Source organism: Oncorhynchus masou, chromosome 22 (genome assembly GCF_036934945.1).
Source record: "Oncorhynchus masou masou isolate Uvic2021 chromosome 22, UVic_Omas_1.1, whole genome shotgun sequence".
Lineage (NCBI taxonomy): Eukaryota > Metazoa > Chordata > Actinopteri > Salmoniformes > Salmonidae > Oncorhynchus > Oncorhynchus masou.
In genome coordinates, this window is record NC_088233.1 from 54,032,878 (window position 1) to 54,048,163 (window position 15,286).

General features: G+C 48.5%; 1 protein-coding gene across 3 annotated transcripts in view; it reads right to left on the reverse strand.

Annotated features, from left to right (window-relative positions):
* Window positions 1–1,603: 1,603 nt before the first annotated feature.
* LOC135509698 (Krueppel-like factor 8) overlaps window positions 1,604–15,286 on the reverse strand; it is a 63,758-nt gene continuing 50,075 nt past the window's right edge. The window contains exons 3-4 of one of the 3 annotated variants that reach the window (XM_064930570.1): window positions 3,839–4,126; window positions 1,604–3,453 (exon numbers count right to left, since the gene is read on the reverse strand). In XM_064930570.1, coding sequence (XP_064786642.1) covers window positions 3,166–3,453; window positions 3,839–4,126 — 576 coding nt within the window. In that variant the 3' untranslated portion in view covers window positions 1,604–3,165. Of the gene's footprint in view, window positions 3,454–3,838; window positions 4,130–15,286 lie in introns of all 3 variants that reach the window. The other 2 variants (XM_064930569.1, XM_064930571.1) reach the window with 2 other exon arrangements.

Below are 15,286 nucleotides of genomic sequence, written 5' to 3' on the forward strand. Positions count from 1 at the left end.
AGATGAGAGAGGCCTGTAATTTTCATCATAGGTACACTTCAACTATGACAGACAAAATGAAAAAAAAAATCCAGAAAATCACATTGTAGGATTTTTAATACATTTATTTGCAAATTATGGTGGAAAATAAGTATTTGGTCAATAACAAAAGTTTCTCAATACTTTGTTATATACCCTTTGTTGGCAATGACAGAGGTCAAATGTTTTCTGGAAGTCTTCACAAGGTTTTCACTGTTGCTGGTATTTTGGCCCATTCCTGCATGCAGGTCTCCTCTAGAGCAGTGATGTTTTGGGGCTGTTGCTGGGCAACACGTACTTTCAACTCCTTACAAATATTTTCTATGGGGTTGAGATCTGGAGACTGGCTAGGCCACTCCAGGACCTTGAAATGCTTCTTACGAAGCCACTCCTTCATTGCCCGGGCGGTGTGTTTGGGATCATTGTCATGCTGAAAGACCCAGCCACGTTTCATCTTCAATGCCCTTGCTGATGGAAGGAGGTGTTCACTCAAAATCTCACGATACATGGCCCCATTCATTCTTTCCTTCATACGGATCAGTCGTCCTGGTCCCTTTATAGAAAAACATCCCCAAAGCATGATGTTTCCACCCCCATGCTTCACAGTAGGTATGGTGTTCTTTGGATGCAACTCAAGCATTCTTTGTCCTCCAAACACGACGAGTTGGGTTTTTACCAAAAAGTTCTATTTTGGTTTCATCTGACCATATGACATTCTCCCAATCTTCTACTGGATCATCCAAATGCTCTCTAGCAAACTTCAGATGGGCCTGGACATTTACTGGCTTAAGCAGGGGGACACGTCGTAACGTAGTAACGTAGTGTGTTACTGATGGTAGGCTTTGTTACTTTGGTCCCAGCTCTCTGCAGGTCATTCACTAGGTCCTCCTGTGTGGTTCTGGGATTTTTTGCTCACAGTTCTTGTGATCATTTTGACCCCACGGGGGGAGATCTTGCATGGAGCCCCAGATCGAGGGAGATTATCAGTGGTCTTGTATGTCTTCCATTTCCTAATAATTGCTCCCACAGTTGATTTCTTCAAACCAAGCTGCTTACCTATTGCAGATTCAGTCTTCCCAGCCTGGTGCAGGTCTACAGTTTTGTTTCTGGTGTCCTTTGACAGCTCGTTGGTCTTGGCCATACTGGAGTTTGGAGTGTGACTGTTTGAGGTTGTGGACAGGTGTCTTTTATACTGATAACACGTTCAAACAGGTGCCATTAATACAGGTAACGAGTGGAGGACAGAGGAGCCTCTTAAAGAAGAAGTTACTGGTCTGTGAGAGCCAGAAATCTTGCTTGTTTGTAGTGACCAAATACTTATTTTCCACCATAATTTGCAAATAAATTCATTAAAAATCCTACAATGTGATTTTCTGGATTTTTTTTCTCATTTTGTCTGTCATAGTTGAAGTGTACCTTCAATTACAGGTCTTTCATCTTTTTAAGTGGGAGAACTTGCACAATTGGTGGCTGACTAAATACTTTTTTCCCCCACTGTATATATACAGCGCAAGTCCAACGACTCACCTACTCATTTAAGGGTTTTGTACATTGGAGAATAATAGTGAAGACATCAAAACAATGAAATTACACATATTGAATCTTGTAGTAACCAAAAAAAGTGTTAAACATATCAAAATATATGTTTTATTTTAAATTCTTCAAAGTAGCCACCCTTTGCCTTGATGACAGCACTGCACACTCTTGGCATTCTCTCAACCAGCTTCACCTGGAATGCTTTTCCAACAGTCTTGAAGGAGTTCCCACATATGCTGAGCACTTGTTGGCTGCTTTTCCTTCACTCTGTGGTTGAACTCATCCCAAACCATCTCAATTGGGTTGAGGTCAGGTGTTTGTGGAGGCCAGGGTCATCTGATGCAGCACTCAATCACACTCCCTTTTGGTCAAATAGTCCTTAAAAAGCCTGGAGGTGTGTTGGGTAATTTCCCTGTTGATAAACAAATGATCGTCCCACTAAGCGCAAACCAGATGGGATGGCGTATCGCTGCAGAATGCTGTGGTAGCCATGCCGGTTAAGTGTGCCTTGAATTCTAAATAAATCACTGACAGTGTCACCAGCATAGTCATTTACAACATTAAGAATGTCTGCACTGTATTTCTGATCAATTTGATGTTATTTTAATGGACAAAAAATTTGCTTTTCTTTCAAAAACAAGGACATTTCTAGGTGACCGCAAACTTCTGAATGGTGGTGCATCTCTTAACACCATCCATATTGGATTTCTATTTGCCATATGTTTTTAGTGTGTGTGTGTGTGTGTGTGTGTGTGTACGTGCGTGTGTGCAGGGACAGGCGTCCTTATGAAGACAGTTAGGGACGGGTCACGTGTGAGATATTGTGACGGGGTGAATGAGAAACAGTGAGATATTATAACTGAAAGAGAGGAAAAAGAGAATGAGAATGTGCATGACAGTGAGATACAACAGGTGCATGTATCTGTGAGAAAGAGCTTGTATGTCAGCGTGAGATTGTTTTGAAGAGAGTTAACATCGAACAGACCCAGGAGAGATGTATCGCTTGCGAGAAAACCGTTCAGGAGGTCAAGTGACACCCGATTGTGCGATAAAGTGAGGAAGATGAGGAACGACGTGTAAGTGAGAGAAATCACCTACTTCTTCCTGCTAGAGAAGAGGAGGATAGATGTGACCAGAGAGAACTCTATTATCGTTTCTCTATTAAAGGGATAGTTCACCCAAATTACAAAAGGACAAATAGATTTTCTTACTCTGTAAGCACTTTATGGAGAAAGTATGACAGCAATCCATGCTTTGGTGTTGTTCACCTAACCACGGTTCCAAATGCAACATTTTTGCATTGTTGGCACAAATCCAATGCAAGTTAATGGTACCTATATTAGCATTTCCACGCTTCATTTCCAAATAATCCTTTAGTATCTCAAAATGGATTGTTTCACTCAATGAAGTTACTTATAGATGTTTCGAAAATGAAGCGCAAAAATGCTAATAGGTAATTTGGGTGAATTATCTGTTTAACTTTGACGCTTTTTATTTCAAACATTATTTTAGAAGGTTGTACTTCTGACGTTCGTATTGTGATTGTTTCAGCCTCATCACTTCAAATGGACAAGAGCGTATGCTAACTGACTACAATCTATAACAAAAACCTCAAAGCCCCATCTCAACCAACAGCACCATCCTCCCTGCATCGGACTCACCGGATCCCTCCGAGCGCCCGTCACTCCCTATGAGCGGGACCGTGATGGCAGCGGTGGCCACCCCGTCCGTGGGAATGGTGGTGTAGACTACGGGCAGAGACTGGACCACCACGGGGATGGTCTGCAGCTGGCCCATCTTACTGGGCATGTTGACCGACGGGATAGTGTGGATGACATGCAGGATCTGCTGACCGCCTGCCCCCTGGGTGGACGCTAGGATGGACCCGGGGGAGAGCATCTGGAGGAGGGAGGGAGGGATGGATGGGTGGAGAAGAGGATAGTGTGGGTATAGATGTAGAGGAGCAAGACCATCTGAAATGGCACTGTATTTACAGTACAATGCTTTTAACCAGAAAGGAGAATAGGGGACCATTTTGGACACAGATATTGTGTCAAGCATGGGAGTACTGTATGAGATTGTTAAACTGAAAGACAAAGCCTTTCAATAAAAACATTGTAAACTAACATTTACTACATAAGACATAGGAACCGGTCTTCCACATTTTTGGCAGGCCCTAATATGTGTGAGTGGTTTCACTTTTCAACCAACAGACGCTTCTACCCATCATTCCAAAAGAGGAGCTAGCTAACGAGCCGACTGGCTTAATAACTGGCGTGGTTACCATGGTGTCTAGAAAGGTTACCGTAGGGATGGGGGTTGCCGACAGCGTGGGCATCGCCACGGAACTCGGGACGGGGTTGGCTGTCGGCGTAGAGACGGGCAGGGAGGAGCGAGGCTTGCCGAGTGACAGGTCGACAGGTTCCGTCTGGTCCTCCGGGGGGAGGGAGGAGTCGTCTGTTGTTGTGTCTGTGTCTGTGTCTGTGCAGAGTGGAGGGGGAGACACAGGTTGGGTCTTCTCTGTCTTGATCTTCAGGTCTGTAGGCTGGGGACACTCCTCACCTACTTCAGCCTGCTAGAGAGAGAGAGAGGGAGGGGGCAGGAGAGGATGGAGGGAGGAAGAGAGAAAAAGAGAGAGGGAAAGGGAGATAAATAGAAGACCATGGAGAGAGGAAGAAAGAGATGATCAGTCAGCACATTATTTTTCTCCACACACACACACACACACACACACACACACACACACACACACACACACACACACACACCTGACCCTGCTCTCCCCAGCGAAGTTCCGCTGTACTCTCTGGCTGCACAAACAGAGCAGGTTAGGGGAACAATGGTTGCTGTGTGGGGCCCTGGGAGCTGAGAGGGAGCTGGGAGGGAGAGGTGGAACTGAGAGGTGGAGAACAGAGCAGCAGACCTCGAGCTGGCACACTGCCATGAGAGTACAGCCCTGCCCAGCCCTGCGCTGAGGCACCGGGCGTGTTTGAGTGTTCATATAAATGACTGCAGAATGCAAAGCTCCAGTTTCAGTCATGTCTTTGGTCACGTTTGCATGGGTCAAACAAAAACACCCTGACGGTTGACAATAGAGACACAACGTAGGCGATGGTTGCAGAGTTAAGTCAGTGAAGAGCAACCGCAGACATTTGCAGTCGACTGCAGTCAAAACCTCATGAACTTTTGAACACATTCTTTGTGTTTTCAAACAGTTGGACAACTTTTTGCCGTAGAATGCAACACACTTTGAAAGGCGGTGACCAACGACTTGAAAAAAGGGATCCGCTCGAACGTGCCCACTGACTGCACCGTGCCCGCTGATCACGAGTAAGTACAAAGCATATAGCAGCACTATGCTAGCTCACAAAGCACGGTGTACAGTAGGACATACATTCAGCATAAAACAGCCTGTCCCTGGACTTACAGCATCCTGCTACAGCATACACAACACAGACCTATCTAGCATGGAGCAGCACACAACACAGACCTATCTAGCATGGAGCAGCACACAACACAGCCCTATCTAGCATGGAGCAGCACACAACACAGACCTATCTAGCATGGAGCAGCACACAACACAGCCCTATCTAGCATGGAGCAGCACACAACACAGACCTATCTAGCATGGAGCAGCACACAACACAGCCCTATCTAGCATGGAGCAGCACACAACACAGCCCTATCTAGCATGGAGCAGCACACAACACAGACCTATCTAGCATGGAGCAGCACACAACACAGCCCTATCTAGCATGGAGCAGCACACAACACAGCCCTATCTAGCATGGAGCAGCACACAACAGCCCTATCTAGCATGGAGCAGCACACAACACAGCCCTATCTAGCATGGAGCAGCACACAATCACAGGAGCCCACAACACAGCCCTATCTAGCATGGAGCATCTAGCATGGAGCACAACACAGCCCTATCTAGCATGGAGCAGCACACAACACAGCCCTATCTAGCATGGAGCAGCACACAACACAGCCCTATCTAGCATGGAGCAGCACACAACACAGCCCTATCTAGCATGGAGCAGCACACAACACAGCCCTATCTAGCATGGAGCAGCACACAACACAGCCCTATCTAGCATGGAGCAGCACACAACACAGCCCTATCTAGCATGGAGCAGCACACAACACAGCCCTATCTAGCATGGAGCAGCACACAACACAGCCCTATCTAGCATGGAGCAGCACACAACACAGCCCTATCTAGCATGGAGCAGCACACAACACAGCCCTATCTAGCATGGAGCAGCACACAACACAGCCCTATCTAGCATGGAGCAGCACACAACACAGCCCTATCTAGCATGGAGCAGCACACAACACAGCCCTATCAAGCATGGAGCAGCACACAACACAGCCCATCAAGCATGGAGCAGCACACAACACAGCCCTATCTGGCATGGAGCAGCACACAACACAGCCCTATCTGGCATGGAGCAGTACACAACAGCCCTATCTAGCATGGAGCAGCACACAACACAGCCCTATCTAGCATGGAGCAGCACACAACACAGCCCTATCTAGCATGGAGCAGCACACAACACAGCCCTATCTAGCATGGAGAAGCACACAACACAGCCCCATCAAGCATGGAGCAGCACACAACACAGCCCTATCTAGCATGGAGCAGCACACAACACAGCCCTATCTAGCATGGAGCAGCACACAACACAGCCCTATCTAGCATGGAGCAGCACACAACACAGCCCCATCAAGCATGGAGCAGCACACAACACAGCCCTATCTAGCATGGAGAAGCACACAACACAGCCCTATCTAGCATGGAGCAAGCACACAACACAGCCCTATCTAGCATGGAGCAGCACACAACACAGCCCCATCAAGCATGGAGCAGCACACAACACAGCCCTATCTAGCATGGAGCAGCACACAACACAGCCCCATAAAGCATGGAGCAGCACACAACACAGCCCTATCTAGCATGGAGCAGCACACAACACAGCCCTATCTAGCATGGAGCAGCACACAACACAGCCCTATCTAGCATGGAGCAGCACACAACACAGCCCTATCTAGCATGGAGCAGCACACAACACAGCCCTATCTAGCATGGAGCAGCACACAACACAGCCCTATCTAGCATGGAGCAGCACACAACACAGCCCATGGAGCATCAAGCATGGAGCAGCACACAACACAGCCCTATCTAGCATGGAGCAGCACATAACACAGCCCTAACTAGCATGGAGCAGCACACAACACAGCCCTATCAGCATGGAGCAGCACACAACAGCCCTATCTAGCATGGGAGCAGCACACAACACAGCCCTATCTAGCATGGAGCAGCAAAAAGCAACAGCACTATCATGGAGCAGCACACAACACAGCCCTATCTAGCATGGAGCAGCACACACACAACACAGCCCTATCTAGCATGGAGCAGTACACAAAACAGCCCTATCAAGCATGGAGCAGTACACAACACAGCCCTATCTAGCATGGAGCGGTACACAACACAGCCCTAAGCATGGAGCGGCACACAACACAGCCCTATGTAGCATGGAGCAGCACACAACAGCCCTATCTAGCATGGAGCAGCACACAACACAGCCCTATCTAGCATGGAGCAGTACACAACACAGCCCTAAGCATGGAGCAATACACAACACAGCCCTAAGCATGGAGCATTACACAACACAGCCCTATCTAGCATGGAGCAGCACACAAACAGCCCTATCTAGCATGGAGCAGTTCAAAACAGCCCTATCTAGCATGGAGCAGCACACAACACAGCCCTATCAAGCAGAGCAAAACACAACACAGCCCTATCTAGAATGGAGCAGCACACAACACAGCCCTATCTAGCATGGAGCAGCACACAAAAGCCCTCTCAAGCATGGAGCAGCACACAACAGCCCTATCTAGCATGGGAGCAGAACACAACAGCCCTATCAAGCATGGAGCAGCACACAACACAGCCCTAAGCATGGAGCAGGCACACAACACAGCCCTATCTAGCATGGAGCAGCACACAACAGCCATATCTAGCATGGAGCAGCACACAACACAGCCCTATCTAGCATGGAGCAGTACACAACACAGCCCATCTAGCATGGAGCAATACACAACACAACCCTATCTAGCATGGAGCAGCACATAACACAGCCCTATCTAGCATGGAGCAGCACACGACAGCCCTATCTAGCATGGAGCAGTACACAACACAGCCCTATCTAGCATGGAGCAGCACACAACACAGCACTATCTAGCATGGAGCAGCACACAACACAGCCCTATCTAGCATGGAGCAGTACACAACACAGCCCTAAGCATGGAGCAATACACAACACAGCCCTATCTAAGCATGGAGCAGCACACAACACAGCCCTATCTAGCATGGAGCAGCACACAACACAGCCTATCTAGCATGGAGCAGCACACGACAGCCCTATCTAGCATGGAGCAGTACACAACAGAGCCCTATCTAGCATGGAGCAGCACACAACACAGCCCTATCTAGCATGGAGCAGCACACAACACAGCCCGAAGCATGGAGCAGTACACAACAAAGCCCTTTCTAACACGGAGCAGTACACAACAGCCCTATCTAGCACGGAGCAGTACACAACAGCCCTATCTAGCACGGAGCAGTACAAAACAGCCCTATCTAGCATGGAGCAGCACACAACACAGCCCTATCTAACATGGAACAGTACACAACACTGCCCTAAGCATGAAGCAGCACACAACAGCCCTATCTAGCATGGAGCAGTACACAACACAGCCCTAAGCATGGAGCATTACACACACAGCCCTATCTAGCATGGAGCAGTACACAACAGCCATATCTAGCATGGAGCAGTACACAACAGCCCTATCTAGCATGGAGCAGTACACAACAGCCCTATCTAGCATGGAGCAGTCCACAACAGCCTATCTAGCATGGAGCAGCACACAACACAGCCCTATCTAGCATGGAGCAGCACACAACACAGCCCAATCTAGCATGGAGCAGCACACAACACAGTACTATCAACACAACCATATCTAGCATGGAGCAGTACACAACACTGCCCTAAGCATGGAGCAGCACACAACACAGCCCTATCTAGCATGGAGCAGCACACAACACAGCCCTATCTAGCATGGAGCAGTACACAACACAGCCCTATCTAGCATGGAGCAGTACACAACACAGCCCTATCTAGCATGGAGCAGCACACAACAGCCCTATCTAGCATGGAGCAGTACACAACACAGCCCTATCTAGCATGGAGCAGTACACAACACAGCCCTATCTAGCATGGAGCAGCACACAACACAGCCTGAAGCATGGAGCAGTACACAACAAAGCCCTTTCCAGCATGGAGCAGTACACAACAGCCCTATCTAGCATGGAGCAGTACACAACAGCCCTATCTAGCATGGAGCAGTACAAACACAGCCCTATCTAGCATGGAGCAGCACACAACACAGCCCTATCTAGCATGGAGCAGCACACAACACAGCCCTATCTAGCATGGAGCAGTACACAACACAGCCCTATAAGCATGGAGCATTACACAACACAGCCCTATCTAGCATGGAGCAGTACACAACAGCCATATCTAGCATGGAGCAGTACACAACACAGCCCTATCTAGCATGGAGCAGTACACAACACAGCCCTATCTAGCATGGAGCAGTACACAACAGCCCTATCTAGCATGGAGCAGTACACAACAGCCCTATCTAGCATGGAGCAGCACACAACAGCCCTAAGCATGGAGCAGTACACAGCAGCCCTATCTAGCATGGAGCAGTAAACAACACAGCCCTATCTAGCATGGAGCAGCACACAACAACCCTAAGCATGGAGCAAGCATACACAACACAGCCCTATCTAGCATGGAGCAGCACACAACACAGCCCTATCTAGCATGGAGCAGCACACAACAGCCCTATCTAGCATGGAGCAGTACACAACACAGCCCTATCTAGCATGGAGCAGCACACAACACAGCCCTATCTAGCATGGAGCAGCACACAACACAGCCCTATCTAGCATGGAGCAGCACACAATCACATGCCCTATCTAGCATGGAGCAGTAGTATCTAGCATGGAGCACACACAACACAGCCCTAAGCATGGAGCAATACACAACACAGCCCTATCTAGCATGGAGCAGCACACAACACAGCCCTATCTAGCATGGAGCAGCACACACAGCCCTATCTAGCATGGAGCAGTACACAACACAGCCCTATCTAGCATGGAGCAGCACACAACACAGCCCTATCTAGCATGGAGCAGCACACAACACAGCCTATCTAGCATGGAGCAGTACACAACACAGCCCTATCTAGCATGGAGCAGTACACAACAGCCCTATCTAGCATGGAGCAGTACACAACAGCCCTATCTAGCATGGAGCAGCACACAACACAGCCCTATCTAGCATGGAGCAGCACACAACACAGCCCTATCTAACATGGAGCAGTACACAACACTGCCCTAAGCATGGAGCAGCACACAACACAGCCCTATCTAGCATGGAGCAGTACACAACACAGCCCTAAGCATGGAGCAGTACACAACACAGCCCTATCTAGCATGGAGCAGCACACAACAGCCCTATCTAGCATGGAGCAGTACACAGCAGCCCTATCTAGCATGGAGCAGTACACAACAGCCCTATCTAGCATGGAGCAGCACACAACACAGCCCTATCTAGCATGGAGCAGCACACAACACAGCCCTATCTAGCATGGAGCAGTACACAACACAGCCCTAAGCATGGAGATAACACAACACAGCCCTATCTAGCATGGAGCAGTACACAACAGCCCTATCTAGCATGGAGCAGTACACAACAGCCCTATCTAGCATGGAGCAGTCCACAACAGTCCTATCTAGCATGGAGCAGTACACAACACAGCCCTATCTAGCATGGAGCAGCACACAACAGCCCTATCTAGCATGGAGCAGCACACAACAGCCCTATCGAGCATGGAGCAGTACACAACAGCCCTATCTAGCATATCGCAGTACACAACAGCCCTATCTAGCATGTTGCAGCACACGACACAGCACTATCTAGCATGGAGCAGCACACAACACAGCCCAATCTAGCATGGAGCAGTACACAACACAGCCCAATCTAGCATGGAGCAGTACACAACACAGCCCTATATAGTATGGAGCAGCACACAACAGCCCTAAGCATGGAGCAGCACAACAGCAACAGCAGCCTATCTAGCATGGAGCAGTACACAACACAGCCCTATGTAGCATGGAGCAGCACACAACAGCCCTATCTAGCATGGAGCAGCACACAACAGCCCTATCTAGCATGGAGCAGCACAGAAAAGCCCTATCTAGCATGGAGCAGCACAGAAAAGCCCTATCTAGCATGGAGCAGCACACAACAGCCCTATCTAGCATGGAGCAGCACAGAAAAGCCCTATCTAGCATGGAGCAGCACACAACACAGCCCTATCTAGAATGGAACATAATACAACATAGACCTAAGCATTGAGCAGCAGCCCTATCTAGCATGGAGCAGCAAACAGCCCAGTCTTGCATGGAGCAGTATACAACACAACCATATCTAGCATGGAGCAGCACACAACAGCCCAGTGTAGCATGGAGCAGTATACAACACAGCCCTAAGCATGGAGCAGCACACATCAGTCCTATCTAGCATGGAGCAATACACAACACAGCCCTATCTAGCATGGAGCAGTACACAACAGCCCTATCTAGCATGGAGCAGCACACAACAGCCCAGTCTAGCATGAAGCAGTATGCAGCACAGCCCTAAGCATGGAGCAGCACACAACACAGCCCTATCTAGCATGGAGCAGTACACAACACAGCCCTATCGAGCATGGAGCAGCACACAACAGCCCTGTCTAGCATGGAGCAGTATATCTAGCAACACAACCCCTGTCTAGCATGGAGCAGTACACAACACAACCCTATCTAGCATGGAGCAGCACACAACAGCCCTAAGCATAGAACAGCACACATAAGCCCTATCTAGCATGGAGCAACACAGAAAAGCCCTATCTAGCATGGAGCAGTACACAACAAAGCCCTAAGCATAGAGCAGCACACATAAGCCCTATCTAGCATGGAGCAGCACACAAAAGCCCTATCTTGCATGGAGCAGCACACAACACAGCCCTAAGCATAGAGCAGCACACATAAGCCCTACCTAGCATGGAGCAGCACAGAAAAGCCCTATCTTGCATGGAGCAGCACACAACACAGCCCTATCTAGCATGGAGCCGTACACAACGGCCCTATCTAGCATGGAGCAGCACACAGCACCCCTATCTAGCATGGAGCAGCACACAACAGCCCTATCTAGCATGGAGCAGCACAGAAAACAGCCCTATCTAGCATGGAGCAGCACACAACACAGCCCTATCTAGCATGGAACATAATACAACACAGACCTAAGCATTGAGCAGCAGACAGCACAGCCCTATCTAGCATGGAGCAGCAAACAGCCCAGTCTTGCATGGAGCAGTATACAACACAACCATATCTAGCATGGAGCAGCACACAACAGCCCAGTGTAGCATGGAGCAGTATACAACACAGCCCTAAGCATGGAGCAGCACACATCAGTCCTATCTAGCATGGAGCAATACACAACACTGCCCTAAGCATGGAGCAGTACACAACACAGCCCTATCTAGCATGGAGCAGCACACAACACAGCCCTATCTAGCATGGAGCAGTACACAACACAGCCCCATCTAGCATGGAGCAGCACACAACACTGCCCTAAGCATGGAGCAGCACACAACACTGCCCTATCTAGCCTGGAGCAGTACACAACACAGCCCTAAGCATGGAGCAGTACACAACAGCCCTATCTAGCATGGAGCAGTACACAGCAGCCCTATCTAGCATGGAGCAGCACACAGCAGCCCTATCTATCATGGAGCAGCACACAACAGCTCTATCTAGCATGGAGCAGCAAACAGCCCAGTCTAGCATGGAGCAGTATACAACACAACCCTATCTAGCATGGAGCAGTACACAACACAGCCCCATCTAGCATGGAGCAGTACACAACACAGCCCCATCTAGCATGGAGCAGCACACAACAGCCCTATCTATCATGGAGCAGCACACAGCAGCCCTATCTAGCATGGAGCCGTACACAACGGCCCTATCTAGCATGGAGCAGTACACAACAGCCCTATCTAGCATGGAGCAGTACACAGCAGCCCTATCTAGCATGGAGCAGTACACAGCAGCCCTGTCTAGCATGGAGCAGTACACAACAGCCCTATCTAGCATGGAGCCGTACACAGCAGCCCTATCTAGCATGGAGCAGCACACAACAGCCCTATCTAGCATGGAGCAGTACACAACAGCCCTATCTAGCATGGAGCCGTACACAACAGCCCTATCTAGCATGGAGGAGTACACAGCAGCCCTATCTAGCATGGAGGAGTACACAGCAGCCCTATCTAGCATGGAGGAGTACACAGCAGCCCTATCTAGCATGGAGCAGTACATAATAGCCCTATATAGCATGGAGCAGCACAGAAAAACACAGCATAGCATAGGGAAGGAGAGAAAGAACCCAACAGTAGAGAGAATCGGGCATAGCCTTGCCCTGGCCAAACCAAAGGCCAAGCACTGAACCCAGATCTTCTACACACATACGCTGCAAACTTGTCAGTGAGAGACAGCTATAAGGGATGATGTGCTATTCTTAATCCTACCAAAACTAGCCTACATCACAACAACGACAGAGTGGACACAGGTAGACCCAGAAAAGAGAGGGGATTCAGTCAGGGTTCAAAATAACAAATAGGCCAGTCCACATGTTATTGGTCAAAAAAAGAGAGAGAGCAAAGGAGTGGGTGGGGGTGGTGGAGAGAGAGAGCGAGAGAGAGACAGAAGGAGAGTGGGTGGGAAAGGCCTCCAGGTTGCCATGGAAACTTGGAGGTATCAGCTGACTCGTTTTTTCCCTCATTATATCTTCACGTCCACCCACTCCCATCCTCCCTCCCTCCCTCGCCCCCTTTCCTTCCCTCCATCCCTCTCTCTGGTTCCACACCCTTTCACCTCGCCCTCTCATGTTAGTCTGTTTGTCCTCCACACCTTCCCTCGATCTTTCTACCTCTTTACTCCCCTTCTCTCTGTTTCTTTCTTTCCATCTCTCTCCTATATCCCCTTTCCCAATGGTTTAGATTAGACTCATAAGAATATTCAGACACCCACTGTTCTCAGCTGAAACACTTCAAACGGAGATCCTAACAATCTGTCAGAAATGAAACCCCATTACACACTGACAGAAGAGAGAGAGACTGTGTCAGAATGAAACCCCATTACACGCTGACAGAAGAGAGGCTGTGTCAGAAATGAAATCCCATTACACACCCATCTACAGAAGAGAGAGAGGCTGTCTGAAATGAAACCCCATTACACACTGACAGAAGAGAGGCTGTGTCAGAAATGAAATCCCATTACACACTGACAGAAGAGAGGTTGTATCTGAAATGAAACCCCATTACACATTGACAGAAGAGAGGCTGTGTCAGAATGAAATCCCATTACACACTGACAGAAGAGAGGATGTGTCTGAAATGAAATCCCATTACACACGGAAAGAAGAGAGAGAGGCTGTGTCAGAATGAAATCCCATTACACACTGACAGAAGAGAGGCTGTGTCTGAAATGAAACCCCATTACACGCTGACAGAAGAGAGGTACACAACAAAGCTGTATCTGAAGCAGTGAAACCCCATTACACACTGACAGAAGAGCAGTACAAAAAAGCCCTGTGTCAGAACAAAATCCCATTACACACTGACAGAAGAGAGGCTGTGTCAGAATGAAAGCCCCATTACACACTGACAGAAGATGAGCAGTACTGTGTCTGAAATGAAACCCCATTACACACTGACAGAAGAGAGGAGCTGTGTCAGAAATGAAACACCCATTACACACTGACAGAAGAGAGGCCCTATCTAGCATGGATGTGTCAGAATGAAATCCCATTACACACTGACAGAAGAGAGGCTGTGTCAGAATGAAATCCCATTACACACTGACAGAAGAGAGAGCAGTGTCTGAAATGAAATCCCATTACACACTGACAGAAGAGAGGAGCTGTGTCTAGAATGAAACCCCATTACACACTGACAGAAGAGAGGCTGTGTCTGAAATGAAATCCCATTACACACTGACAGAAGAGAGGCTGTGTCAGAAATGAAACCCCATTACACACTGACAGAAGAGAGGAGGCTGTGTCTGAAATGAAACCCCATTACACACTGACAGAAGAGAGAGGCTGTGTCTGAAATGAAATCCCATTACACACTGACAGAAGAGAAGAGAGGCTGTGTCAGAATGAAACACCATTACACACTGACAGAAGAGAGGCTGTGTCTGAAATGAAATCCCATTACACACTGACAGAAGAGAGGGAGGCTGTGTCATGAGCAATGAAATCCCATTACACACTGACAGAAGAGAGGCTGTATCAGAATGGAAACACACATTACACATCTAGCATGACAGAAGAACACAGCTGTGTCTGAGATGAAATCCCATTACACACTGACAGAAGAGAGGCTGTGTCAGCATGGAGCAGTCCCATTACACACTGACAGAAGAGAGCCTGTGTCATGAAATGAAACCCCATTACACACTGACAGAAGACAGGCCTATCTAGCATGAAATGAACACCCCTATCTACACACTGGAGCAGAAGAGATTACACACACAGAAGAGAGAGAG